Genomic DNA, 14,127 nt, shown 5'->3' with positions numbered 1-14,127 from the left:
TGTAAAAAACACACAAGAATCACACTTGTCATGTACTTGCATGTTAAATCGGTGGTAAAGAACTTGCACATTTAAATGGCATAATGCCCTTTAACATGCAACATAGGTATATAAAAATAAACAACTAAAATATAATTTTTCTATGTAACTGTATAAAAACACAGCATTATGTCTATGCTAAAACACTTTCATCATATGAATTTTACAGACTTTTTCCAAATGGACTGTTTCTTTAATGATATATAAGGCACCGGTGTTTGCTGATAAATATTCCATAAAACATAATGGTTGTATCTAGCAGTGCAAAAAACAAAATCAACATTATCACTTAATGAGATCATTGTTTGGCATTATAAATGTCTGCAAACATGAGTCTGAACATAGAATGAGTTATCAAGCCAACAATTGCCCTGAAGTAAGGAGCCAGTCCCTGGACCCTGGGCAATAGATATTGCTGTTAGATTCATTGGGAGTGGTGTTGTAGAGGCTCCTCACTCGGCCTCTATGTGTTTGCAGTGCAGACCCCTGCCTAGACTGCTTCTCTGGGGCCGCCCCAGTCGGATAAGCCGGTGAAGGTGCGCCCAGGTGTAGGAAAGCCGCGCCGCCACCAGCTCCAGGGAGGCCGCGCTTACCCCTTCCCACAGGTTGGCCAGCGGTGTATCCTTCAGCAGCTTGGGCATTGCCACGGACTCGGGGAGCAGGCCCACGTCGCCCCCGAGAAACAGGTGCCTCAGGGTGCAGCTCTGCAGGCTCTCCCTCAGGCTCCTCAGCAGGTCCTCTAGACGGTCCACCAGGTGGCGGTCTTCCCAGGCCTCGGCGGGCGTGCTGAAGAGCAGCCGCAGCCAGGCGGTTTTTAGGGCGTAGGAGGACAGCGCCCCTTTCCACTCGGCGCGGGCCTGGTTGTCCAGCGTCTGACCCCCTAAATCCCGCACCTCCTTGGCCAGCTGGAGGACCTTGAGGTGGCAGGAGCCGGAGGGGAGACGTCCCTTCAGGAGACCCAGCAGACGCTGCTCCTGCTTGGGGAAGTAGACGGCCCACAGGTCCTCGCCCGGGTGGCGCGGGTCCGACGTGGGGACCAGGAAGGCCGAGTCGCCCAGGGGGAGCGCGGGGATGAGCCGCACGCCCATGGAGATGTGGCAGCAGACGTAGTCGGAGCGCGGCGTCAGGCGGAGCTGCACGCGCTGGTCCTCGCCGAGCGACAGGCTCAGGGCGCAGCGCTGCTCGAAAGGGTAGCGGACCGTAGCCAAGCAGCGCTGGGCGGCCGGGTAGAACCAGCGCAGCACGCAATCCGGGCTGAGGCGCTGGGCACTAGCGGACGCGTGCACGCGCAGGAAGCCCTCAGCGAACGCCCGGTGCCGCCGCGTCCAGTCCGAGCGCCGCGGCGTCTCCAGAGCGACCATCGGCGGCCCGCCGGGGCGCTCGGCGAAGACCACCGGGTCCAGAGTGAGCCCGCGAGGAAGCCGCAGCGGCACAAGGATGTCGAAGCAGTCCGGCGAGCCCACCTTGTGCTCCTCGTACGAGCTCCCGATCTGCACGTGATCGCCGCGAAATGCCAGGGAAGATTCCGGGGGCCCATCGCTGCGGCCCACCCTCACCAGCTCGCTGACCAGCTTGGCCACATGCGCCTTGCTGTGGCCCAGGACGTGGGGCGAGAGGCGCACCTCGCGCTCATAGTAGTCCTCCAGCAGCTCGCGCCGGGCACGTCCGTGGCCCTCCAGGAGCAGCGCCCGGCCCAGACCCCTCCTCCCCCCGCCGCCCTCGGGCCCGCGGGCACAGTGCCGGAAGAAGAAGTAGCAGAGGGCCAACGCCAGCACGTACTTGAGCAGCGACAGGGGCCCGAGGAGGAGGGCCTGGGGGTCCTGGCAGCCATCACCCGCTGAGGTGTCCGGTACGTTCCGGAGGGTGAGGTGATGAAGCAGCAGTAGGACCACCAACACGCAGCTGAGCAGAGGCCAGAACACGCGAAGGTTCAGCGTGTAAACACTCATCCTCCCCTACACACACACACACACACACACACTCACACACAGACACGCAGGTCCTTCCAACCAGGCTGTGAGTGGGAGTATGGTGAGTAGTCCGAGCAGGCTAGCCCATCCTGACTACGACCAAGAGCTGCCAGCGGTGAACAAGCCAGACTGTTTCTCTTCTCCTCTGTCCACTCCGTGTTGATAAGTGCCCAGTGTTGAAGCAGTTCTTTAAAATTTTCTCTCTTTTTTTTCTTCCTCCTCTTCTTTTTCTTCCTCCTCTGTTTGTCTTTGCTTCCCTCTTTTCCAGTTGTCCTTTCCTCGTGTCGGAGGGGGGGTGAGGTAAAAGTTCACGCTGTAGTCTCTCCACAGCTGGGTGATGCAGTCCAACTAGAAGTCCGGAGACGCGTCGGGATGTTTGAAAATCCCCCCCTTTGGAGTGGCGGGCCCTTTGAGAACACACGACTGAGATAGAGAGAGGGAGGGAGGGAGTCTGTGTGTGAGAGAGAGAGAGAGATAGAGAGAGAGCGAGAGAGCGGCTTTCTGACTGTGTGCTCGGAGGAAATGCCAAACTCTTGAGAGAGGAATTTGAGTTTTAAAAAAAGAGAGCAGAACTCCGAGACTAAACTCCGTCCTCCTCCCTCCACCCCCTCCCTCTCGTCTTAAAGAGACACACACACGCGCGCACAGACACAGACAGCCCAGTCGAGCCACTCGCGGACAAGCACACGGATGCCTTTAGACTGAGAAGTGCTCACTAACACCCATCCATATATTACACAATGCACACACACAGACGGAGCAGTGACTTCCTCTTTGGCCTCAGTCATTTCCAAACACAATCACTGTCTGTGTTGCTGGTGGTCATGCATGTCCGAGTGCCCTAACTTCTGGTGTCCAGAGCCATCTGTGTTAAGCCACCTTCCCCTCAGGCATAATTAGCTCAGGCCACAGCTGCCCAGATTGATCAACTACAACACACTATCGATCAGCTGGATCAGCAGGTCAAGCCAGTGCACCCCCCTCCAATGGTCAAAGGCCATGTGTCCAGAAATAGTGTCCAGTAAAACAGCTGGCAGGCTGATGGATCCCACAGAGGTGTACCTACACGACAAGCTGACCGGCTGAAATAAAGGAGCATCTGGGGCCAACCCTGGAAAAAGCTCAGAGAAGCAATTACAGTGCAGCCCATGACATTAGTAAAGGCGTTGACCCTATAAAACTTAACATGTGCTCATTGAGCCTCTCATTGAGGGTGTAACACATTCCGTCTCACGAAAACAGACATGTATTCACCGACACACACACACACACACACACACACACACACACACACACACACACACACAAACAGAGAGAGAAAGAGAGAGAGAAGTCTGCTTCCACAGTAACAACTCTGTGCTTCTGTTGACCTGCACCCACCCTGTGCCTTCACGCACGACTGCGGAGAATGACCCTCTCTGACCCTCCTCCAACGCAAAGCCGTCCAAACTCCAGCCTGACCAGGGCCTCTATTCTCTGGGCTTGTGTACACTGACCAGCAGACCACTGCACTGGACACTGAAGTCTTTTGTGTTTTCATCCAGCCCCCACGGGCAGAATGAGCAGCCAGAATAACTCTTCCAAAAGACAAAAAAAAAAAGCTGACAGACGAGGACTAAGCTAGACAGACAAGTTTCTTTAGAAGGAAAGATTACAGCCTTCCATCTTTAGGATTTGCATGTAAGCAAACAGTGGATGTAAGCTCATGCAAAGACCACAGACAGACAGCTGGGAGAAGAGGTGTCACAGCAGGAGAGCCAAACCGCCCGCTCCTTCAAATAAAGAGCTGGACAGGAAGACGCCCATACAAACACCCACACACACACACACACACACACACACTAAGGTTTTCAAAACAAACAATCTCGGCTGGATCGACGCAGGTGTCAAACGCAAGAAGAAGACCAAACACGCAAACACAGCCACCTGGCCTTCTGTCGCACAAACCTGTTGACCCCCAACAAACAACTGGAGAAATGGGCACACTCAAAACAGCATGACCTACATCAGTGTGTATGCTCTCCTTCTCATGGTTATGTGGTATATTCTCATGCGGTCACTGTATTTACAGCATCGGAAAACAGTGTTTACTTTAAGCAATGGCAAAAGAAAAGGAAAACACGCAGAAGGAGAGAGACAGAGAGAAATAAATTCTAAAGGAGATTTGCAGTAGTGTTTCTTTGACCCTTACACCCTCTATTTATCATAGGTCTATTTTTGTCCTGCCAAACACAGCTCAGTCTCATTCACACTCAACCCCCCCTAACCCACCCCCACCTTAAAAATAAATATCAGTATCACAGTTCCCAAGGCTTCAGTCTGTGTGTGTGTGTGTGTGTGTGTGTAAAGTTTACAAAAAGAGGATCTCAACATTTTCCCCTTGGGTGCCCCAGCATGTGCTGTGTGTCTCGTTGTCAACATGAGCCTGAGGGTGTGTGTGTGTGTGTGTGATTGTCTTTTTCCTTTTGAACATGAGCCTGAGGGTGTGTGTGTGTACATGTATGTGTGTGTGTGTGTGTGTGTCTCTCTCTCTCTCTCTCTTTGTGAACATAAGCCTGAAGGTGTGTGTGTGTGTGTATGTGTGTGTGTTTGGGATGCTTGTGGAGCATGGGTGGCTTTCCAGCTCTTCCAGACACGCTTGGTTCCACTCACATCCCATGACTCTCAAACACTTGAGTCACTGTGGTCTCACACATAACACACACCACACTCCCTGCGTTCTCCTAAAAAAAAAAGCATACTTGACCATACGTGACCCTGCTCCACGACAGCTAAGCTTGACCGACTGGCTAGAGAGCTTCATGTAAGATACACTTCAGGTATTCTGTATCGCACAGTGGAAAGATGGTTTCATGGCCGTTCAGTGGAAGAGGAAGCTGGCCCACCAGGAAATGCTGACTGAGTTGCTCACTCTCAACAAATCACCACTCGCGGCCGGTAGGTCATGGCGGTTGTGTGTAATTGCTTTGAGGATAGGGGTCCAGGACCTCACTATCTGGTTACTGCTAAGCAAGTACAGCAGCAAGGGCTTTTTTAAACCTCAGGGCTGTTTTCTGGTTTCTCTCTGACTGTTATGAAAAAAGGGATTCTTCCATGGACAGAGAGGCAGCAGAACAGTCCCTTGATTTGAGTTTCAAGGGCACCAGCAGTGCCAAGTCAGTGCTCTCTCTGTGTCTAATTCATGAATAAGTCTACGTGAAACCGAAACCGAGAAATATAATCTAACCAGAGATTTCTTCTAAATATCTGTTTGCTATTTCTGTTCACCCACAACCTGTAACAAGAGCTTCACAAAGTTTTGTTTTGACTTTGTAGTATTTATTGAACTGCTATGCTATTACCAAACACACACAGTATACTGAACAAATAATGTAAACTGCCAAAGTTGCTGCGTTGCTGCGCTGTTACACAGCGATTGCATCAGTTTCTCTCCCGCTCTCCCTCTCCCTCTCTCCCTCACTCTCTCTCCCTCCCCTTTTCTCTCCTTCTCTGTAACGGGACGGATGAACAGCCCCCCCAGCCTCCAGTGCCAAACTACCCAGAGCGGCCTCCACAATGTGTGTGTGTGTGAGTGAGCGGGAGGGAGAGAGAAACACACACAGACAGAGACAGTTAGACACAGGGGAAAGAGTGGACACGTTGGAGTGAATGAATGAAGTGGCCAGTGTTGAGTGTGTGCAATATAATATAAGTTGCGAATGAGCGACGTGCAATGTGCTGTAATGTTCAAGGCGACAGTCTGCGATTCTAATCCCATACTTTTTGTCAAATTAATTCCTCTGGACAATTCTCAAGCTGTCCATTCATCGTGTACTCTCACAAAAACGCTGGTATTCACACAGACCTGGCATTGTTAATGGGAGACCAAGTGGCCAATCAGCATTGTCTCGGAAGGGACAGTTGCAGTTTGAAATCTCAAATATCAACATTTTGCCAAAATGGCAGATTTTGCTTTTAATGACTGTGCGTACGTGCAGTATAAATGTGTGTGTGTGTGTGTGTGTGTGTGTGTGTGTGTGTATGGGCCAGTGGTGGCTCTCTTTGGAGTGAGTCGGGAGGAGCCACGGGCCAGGAGCCGCCGTTGAGATTGAATCCCACAAGAGAGTCCTAACGGCCAGCCCGGCGACTATCCCTTCAGATGACATACAGATTAGGTCATGGGAACTGGAGCGAGAAAAGTGAGGGAGGGAGAGGAAGATGGTAGGAAAGAGTGGGAAAGGAGGAGAGAGAGACCAAGGCAGAGAGAGAGAGAGAAAGAGAGAGACATAGATAAGTCCTACATGAGAGACCACTACTCCAGCTGGCCAGCTTGCGTGGGCACCAGTGTGCAGATCAGGTTACACGTGTGTTATCAGAGTGACCACCCACGCTCTGTGCTCCCTCTCCTCCTGCGGGCGGTGTGTAAACATGGCACACTTTCCCCCCTCAGATTCACTCTGATGTCAGGAGCTTAGGCATGTCTCAACTGAAAGCCCATCTGACAATCCAGATCAGGCATTTTTATACCACAGCTCAGTTCAAGGAGTTTCAACTACCAACGTTCAGTCCCACACGGTTACAAACATGCTGTTGAGCGCTGTGGGGCACAAACGTATGGCCAACCAATCTGCATTGAATTTATGCCTTCATCAGCCTACGCCCAAGTTAAAGAGTCAAATTAGCCGCAGTAGTACAACTGTACTGGTACAACTTCTGTGCTTCTTAGACCAGGCACATTCATACCCCACTGCCCTCTGGTGTCCAAAAACCTAAAAACATTTTCACTGATGGTCAAATCTAGGGTCAAGAGTTTTGGTGCATGCTGTTTTGGTTCTTTTGTTGGGCATTAAGGCTACCGGTGATCAGGGTTTTGGCAAAAATACATCAAAATGTATTTTAAAGTATCAAATACCCTAATTTTAAGTGCATGAAAATAAACTACAAAATAGAGTAGCTACACCATGTTTAAAAATAAAATACTGTATTTTTGTATTTTCAAAATACTAAAAATACTTCTTAAAAGGAGCATGAAATCAGTTTGCAAACTTTCCATATCTGTCCATTTAATCTATTCCTTCGTCAGTACACTGACTCTGTTGATTAAGTGGACAGTGTTTGAGAGCAACAGCATTTCTCTGCCTACAAGACATGCCATAAATCTGCAAACAATCAACAGATCAACAGCTTACCTGCCTGTTACATCATAGCCTAAATACTGTATCAGAGATGTACTCAAAAAGTCACAGCTGGGGCACCTGCACCGTGCGCCGGCGACCCGGGTTCGATTCCCGCCCCGTGGTCCTTTCCGGATCCCACCACGACTCTTTCTCCCTCTCACTTCCTGTCACTCTCCACTATCCTGTTGCATAAAAGCCCAAAAAATATTTAAAAAAAAGTCACAGCTGAACTTACAAACTAAGCACTGAACCTATTGAGAGCCCAAACCACTGAACCTATTGAGAGCCACAGAATGTATGAATGAATATAACCCAATGTAGTTCTATTACCTTAAAATAACAACATCAAGCTCATGGTACACTGACATATAATATGGAGAATGAAGTCTCTGACATTGTCAGTGCATGCCCAGGATGCTTAATACTGCTTTAGGTGATACATGAGGCAACTTCATAAGCAGGGCATGTCTTCTGATCGGATGATCATGTTAATTTACCTACTGATTAAAGTTCTCAAGAAAAATAAGTTGGCCAATATCAAAGAGACCATGCCAGAACAGCAACTCAGGAACACTGCTGATGTGTATCATCAGCTTTGTGTATCAACAGAGGACACATACACATCACAGTCAAAGTTGTTCCAAAGATCTACCAAAAACAGGCAAACTTATACGTGTGGGTGAGAAGGTAAGGTAAGGTTGAGTGAGTGGGTTTGTGTGAGAGAGGGAGTGTATTGTGTGTGTGTGTGTGAGTAACCTACATGGTACTCATCTTGCACTGGATAATCTTTCTGAATCACAATATTCTGATCACAACAAGCCTGGGCAAATTACTAAATCAGCCCCAGTCAGAGGCCACATTCATTGTTTTGCACTGTATGATGTCATCACATCACCAAAATATTGTTTTTACCAAAATATTTGGCAGTATTTTTAAAATACAAAAATACATACCTATAAAACATTTTAATAAAAAATACGGAGACATTTTCTTCAACCCAATAAATTTGTATTTGAAATTTGTATTTTAAATACATGTATCATAAATGCTGCCCACCGCTGCTGGTAATGCACTTAAGGTTTAGCAGGGCCTTTAGGGATCCCAGGTACGACACGCAGCGTGTTGTGACTGCTGCCAATTGTGCATTGTTGTAATAACCCACGTCATGTTGTGTAGTGCTAAATAGGCTTGGTTGTCGATTGCTCCATGGATCCGAATATGGTACTGGAGCTGTAACCAGTTGCGCCACAGCTCTCCCTCGATGCCTCGTTTTCAGGCCTCTTCTCTTGATTCCACTAAGTGCCTCTTTAGCATTTACACTCTCACTTGGAGGAAGGAGGACTATTCAATAAAATGGTTGTAGGGTGCTTGTGCTTTCCCCATACAAAAATTCCAGACTTTTCCAAATTGGTTAGTTTTTGTTTAAGATCTCTATTTTTGTAGTTTTTTTTCTGAATATCATGGTGAGCAGGAACCTATTAACCTCGACTTTTTCAAAGACTGTCATCCAAATATCCAAATTTGTCCAGGTATTGCAAACAATAATAGTACCGTAATAGGACAAACGTAAAAATATTTAGCACACTTTATCATAGATAATTTAGGTCATTTAATGTATCCCACACATAATGGCAAACAAACTTCAATAGAAACAACTTCTTTAGGAGCAATCCAAAACCATATTTACAGAATGAAAAAAAATAGTCTTTTGGTTATTCCTTTTCAAAGACAACTCTGAGATCTAGACGCGCTCAGAGACGTAAATCGCTGCTTTGCATCCAGCCTGTATCACATTCTTCAAAAGCCAGTAGCCAGGGACCTGTAATATAGACAAACCAGTTAATCTTCTCTCATAGCACTCTTCTAGAGAATAATTCTCTGTAATTAATTGAACTGTACAAAAACAAGAAAAGCAACCAGGAAAACCAAAACTGGCAACAGCATACGTCTGCCTATAATAAATTCTTAACCCTAAAAGAAATAAAATAACCTTCAAAGTGTAAAAGTGTATCATGTTTTTAAATGGTAGATAATTAAAAATGCTTCTCTGCAAGATGCATTTGAAAGAGAGAACAAACAGATGTTCATCTGTGAGTTGGAAAAATTTTTTTTCTTGCGAGTGGTTGTTGAATTTCAAGGATTCAAGTGTAAACAAAAGGGTCTGTTGATTGTTGTGTATGTAAAAGGCTTGGAAAACCATGATAAACAAGTGCACAATTAAAAACTGCCTTTGATGGAAAAAAAAAAAAAAACACAGCACACAACTTACAGATTCAGCATCATTCTCCAGTCCAGTGTCATTATGTTCCATTTCATCATCACGGAATTCCTTTATCATCTTTAAAAGAACGGAAGAAAAGTTAATCTTCCACACACTATTGAATATGGTGTGTCAGGCAACTGGGAAGTGGCAAAGTTCCCATTTCAGAACTTCCCACTTATAAGTTGAGAGTGTTCACTTGACAACAACAAACTGGTGACGTTTATAATGTTCGTAGGCTAGGAAGCCAGAAGGCCAACATCACATAGTTACACAGTAGTAAACTGGGAAATACTGTTTAACATCACGAACACCTGTGCTTATGAGCATATCGTAAATAAACAATGAAGTGACTTATTTGCGAATGAAACAACTACATCTTTCATTGTGTCTAGTGACAAAACGTTCTTCTGAGAGCTTTCAAAGAGCTCCCACTTTAAAGTGGGATTTCCCAATTTAACGGACATTCAGGAGTGACGTTGCCACTCAAAAGTGGGACTTTTCCCACTTCCCAGTTGCTCATGAACACAATAGCATCTGAAAACACACCACACTGCTGTTCTGTAACCCATTATCGCCATCTAGTGGGAACTTACATTTCCTCTGAACCATTCAGCATTAACTCATTTTTGAGAGATAAGATTGTGGCACAGATAACAATGATTACCACTCATAGCTGAAGGTAATATCAACCCACTGGTATATCTCCCACTGCAAATTAAGTCTTCTGACCTTTCCATTTATTTCTACTGCAGACAGTGAACAAGATGTGTGCAATTTTAAAGGCATTAACAGCTACATAATCACAGTATACCGTATGCTCCACTAGCTTGTATCAGCAGAGAGTATTTGTACAAGCCGGACTCATCAAGGTCTAGTACTGGAACATCCTCCTATGTGTTCCCGCTACCCAGTGTCTATAGTCATCTGAAATTTGTGTTCACAATCACAGCTTGAGAGATAGAAAACAAGTTCTGCAATCATTATATGTTGTTTTTTATGTCTTTTAATTTTTCATTTTTAAACACTTTTAAACTATTGCCCTTTCATGTTTTTGTTCTTGTGTATTTTATGTTTGCTTTTTTATTGTTTACTTTTTCAACTATTCTTGGACTTTTGCCCTTCTATGCTTTTATTAGCTATTCCTGTTTGCTTTTGTTTATGTAAAGCACACTGAATGACCTCTGTATGAAATGCGCTATAAATAAACTTGACTTGACTTGACTACTTCTGACACTTTACAATCTAAAGTACCATTACTTTATACAGGGTTCCTACACATTTTCCATTTCAAAATTCCATACTTTTTCCATACTCAAATGTTCAAACTTCTCGGTAGATTTTTCTGACCGTATTCTAGATATTGTCAATGGAGTGTTCTACTAGCATTGTGAAGAGCTGTATAATAATGTTTATTATTAACTTGTTAGCCCTCAGAAAACACTTGCCCATTGTTGGATACTTTTCGATGGGGAAGTGCTGTGTTGGAAGGTGCACTCACATTTAATACAGCATACTACATATGTTGGAAACTAGTGCACTGCTGGCAGAGGCCTCAGAAATCACCCTAAACAGTATTATTTGTTTGCAATAACAGTTTATCAGATAATGCAGTATCCATGTCTTGGTAACTTTTACAAAATCAAAAAAAGTCTACCAGTGTTTTAGCCGAAAATAGCAGAGCTAGGTATAGGGCACGTGCATAGAACTGGGGTTTTCGATTTGGTTTTGGTACCAGGGTCCCCTTGTGGGAGAGATTTTTTTCTGAGGACCCCCATTCAATTGTATCTTGATGAGTGCACTCCGGTCATAATAAACCATTCCTACTGTTGTGTAGCTTAAGATGTCAGTCCACATCATCAAGATACAATTGAATGGGGGTCCTCAGAAAAAAATCTCTCCCACAAGGGGACCCTGGTACCAAAACCAAATCGAACCAAATATGCACGTGCCCTATACCTAGCTCTGCTATTTTCGGCTTAAACACTGGTAGTACTGTAGATGCAATAGTCTGGAAACATAAATATTTCTCCATACCCTTGTTTCTTTTTTCCATACTTATCCATACATAAATTACTAAAATCAAATTCCATACTTTTCCAGGTTTTCCATACTGCGTAGGAACCCTGTTTATACCTCACTCGAGCCTGGTTTGAAAAGGAAGAATGATGCCAGTTGGTAAATTTGGCTTGAAGGTGCTAACTGAACAACAGCAATAGAGATGCTAACCTACAGTATCACTCTCTCAGTATTATTCACGTTACCCATGGGGAAGCTGCAAAGAAAAGCTATATTTGCTCATTTCATGGCATTAGGTAAAACAAAGCTATAATTTAGCCTTTTAAGCTAAACTTCCTGTATACTAAGCTTCTCTAGAAGTAATCAACATTCAGCATTGAGGGTTCAGTGTATTTATCCTATTGTTGCTGCAAAGAAAATGTTTAAAGGTTACTCTAAGCCAATCACAGATGACCAAATTGCAGGACTCTCAGGGTGTACTCACACTATGCCATCCGTACCGTACCTGAGTATGTTTGACCCCCAAAGTCCAGTTCGTTTGACCAGTGTGATCGCTCCGTACCGTACCCGGGCACGGTATGCTTATCCGTGCCAACGTCCACTTGAGGAGGTGGACTCGGGCACGGTACGGCTGGGCTTATGATCGAGCCTATGCAAATACTCTAGAGCACAGCAGCTCAACCGTGCTTGGGTACAGTTTGATAGTATGCAGTGTGAGTGCGGACCAAGAACGGGAGAGAACCGTACTCCGGCATGGTACAAGTGAACCGTGCCCAGTGTGAGGTCGTCCACAGTCCCATGCATGGCATTAGTATCTGTTAGTGCTGAGGGTGCCAGCTTACCTGTAGGAGCTCAGTGTATCTGTCTGGGTCGGCCTCCATCAGAGCTCTGATCTGGCTGTTGTAGTGCTCAGAGATGCTTTCCTCTACGGCTACCGTGCAGGCCATAGCCCCCTCCTTACCAAGCAGAGCAGTCGTGGCACCTGAACGAAAGAAAGAAAGAGAGAGAGACAGAAAAAGAGAATACATTACATCAGGGGTGCCAAACATAAAGCCCTGGGGCCACATCCGTCCTACCAGCAGATTTAATATGGCAACCCAAATATTTTGGGAAGGCAGGGGGAAATAAAGTAGCCATTCACAGCCAGTGGTCGCTGACTATGTGTTACAGTATAAGCAATATCTCTATGATATGATCATTTAATTAAAGCTAGCACTACAAACCATCCTCAGGAAGGAAGAGGCAGAAAAGGAAAAGGGGAAATGCTGTGTGCAGCACCGACAATTACATGATGCTGGTGTAGCCATATGCTGGAAAAAGAGAAAGGAGGGTATAGGGTATTTTGAGAAAGAGTAGTACAGTATATGACAGCAGCACATGATAAACCTATATGCTTTGTGTGCTCATAAGTGGGTGTAGTAAAGGAGTAGGCCTATATCATCAAACAATAATCTGATACCCACGCAGAAAAAAAGATAATGAGAATGATCATGACAATGACGACCCCCACAAGGTGTTATTCCAGCAAACTGATATCTATTATATTTCCTCCACATGTTATGTATGTGACACATGGCTCGTTAGACATACCCAGTGCATAGCCGGCAATGTTCCACAGAGGGAGAAGGGCTGTGGGGCGCACTCTGTTTTCAGCAAGGATTTCATTAAACTTTGTCAAATGCTTCTTTTCTTGGTCCCACATTTCCTATTAAGATAGAAGTATCTAATGAACCATGTAATTCATTAAAATGTAGGCTATCATTTGAGCCAAGATCCAAAAGGTTCCAGTTACAACCACTTTGTCCAACCCAACAGGTTATTACTTCGATCACCAAATAAATTAAATTCCACAAAATCTAAATCAACTAGTCAGTTGACTGACAAGCTATGCCCAAAACGAGGTTAATATAATTTGGCAACTTGACCATATTGACAGACATGGGAGGATCACCACTGAATTGTGTCTGTTTGTCAGGTCAAGTAGGTTAAGCTGACAGTTCCAGATATCACACCTGGATCACCGGTCTGGTCTGCGTTCTGCCGAGCACGGCCATCTGACCGGCATAAATGCGATTGGCTCCGTATTCCCCAGCATGGTCAACTCTCAGCATGCGGTGCAGCATGGCCTTTTCCTCGGGGTCGCTAGACGGTGGTACCACGCTATATGGTCGTATACTGGAGACCACCACAGCAGCTGCGGTATTACAAAAAACACATGCAGATAATGCACATAAACAAAATGTTTAGCTAGTTTACATTAACACAACACACAAAAATCTAATTCATATTTAAAGTAACCAAACGCGTAGACTCTTCGCGTTTGTTTTAGCCTACATACAGACTGCACATTAATGCTCAGATTTACACATTAAGATTCCTTGTTGTAAACTTATTGTGAATGAGGGGGTGTGCGTGCGTGCGTGCGTGATGGCAGTTACAAAACTGAAACAGAAGTGTTGAGTTAACCAACATTAACATTACCTTACCTGTGTTATTTAAGCATAACTGGCGTGATGTCGACGGTGCAAGAAATGATATTGTGCACTCTTGGACTAAAAGACGATGTTTAACAATTCGTTGCATGACATACAGTAGATGTGAAAGCTCCAGGCAAGTCCTGAATGTCAAACGCCTCCTCCCGTTTCGCAAGACTCCATCCATCCAAGTCGCTTGTGGATGACGT

At 45.6% G+C, this 14,127-nt stretch overlaps 2 protein-coding genes across 2 annotated transcripts in view; both read right to left on the bottom strand.

Moving 5' to 3' along the window:
• LOC121705618 (inositol 1,4,5-trisphosphate receptor-interacting protein-like 2) overlaps positions 1-3,307 on the bottom strand; it is a 4,419-nt gene extending 1,112 nt beyond the window's left edge. The window contains exons 1-2 of the mRNA XM_042086693.1: positions 3,266-3,307; positions 1-2,020 (exon numbers count right to left, since the gene is read on the bottom strand). The exon at positions 1-2,020 is cut by the window's left edge and continues 1,112 nt beyond it. Coding sequence (XP_041942627.1) covers positions 492-1,988 — 1,497 coding nt within the window. The 5' untranslated portion in view covers positions 1,989-2,020; positions 3,266-3,307 and the 3' untranslated portion in view covers positions 1-491. The remainder of the gene's footprint in view (positions 2,021-3,265) is intronic.
• A 5,429-nt stretch (positions 3,308-8,736) lies between these two features.
• LOC121704660 (5-demethoxyubiquinone hydroxylase, mitochondrial-like) lies at positions 8,737-14,127 on the bottom strand. The gene is made up of 6 exons (XM_042085061.1): positions 13,931-14,127; positions 13,457-13,638; positions 13,035-13,149; positions 12,287-12,426; positions 9,435-9,503; positions 8,737-8,984 (listed from the first exon to the last, which is right to left on the bottom strand). The coding sequence occupies exons 1-6, from the start codon at positions 14,103-14,105 to the stop codon at positions 8,907-8,909; spliced, it is 759 nt and encodes a 252-aa protein (XP_041940995.1). The 5' UTR covers positions 14,106-14,127; the 3' UTR covers positions 8,737-8,906.

The sequence above is a fragment of the Alosa sapidissima genome, chromosome 3, assembly GCF_018492685.1.
Source record: "Alosa sapidissima isolate fAloSap1 chromosome 3, fAloSap1.pri, whole genome shotgun sequence".
Classification (NCBI taxonomy): domain Eukaryota; kingdom Metazoa; phylum Chordata; class Actinopteri; order Clupeiformes; family Clupeidae; genus Alosa; species Alosa sapidissima.
This window is presented reverse-complemented; position numbering and strand designations above follow the sequence as displayed.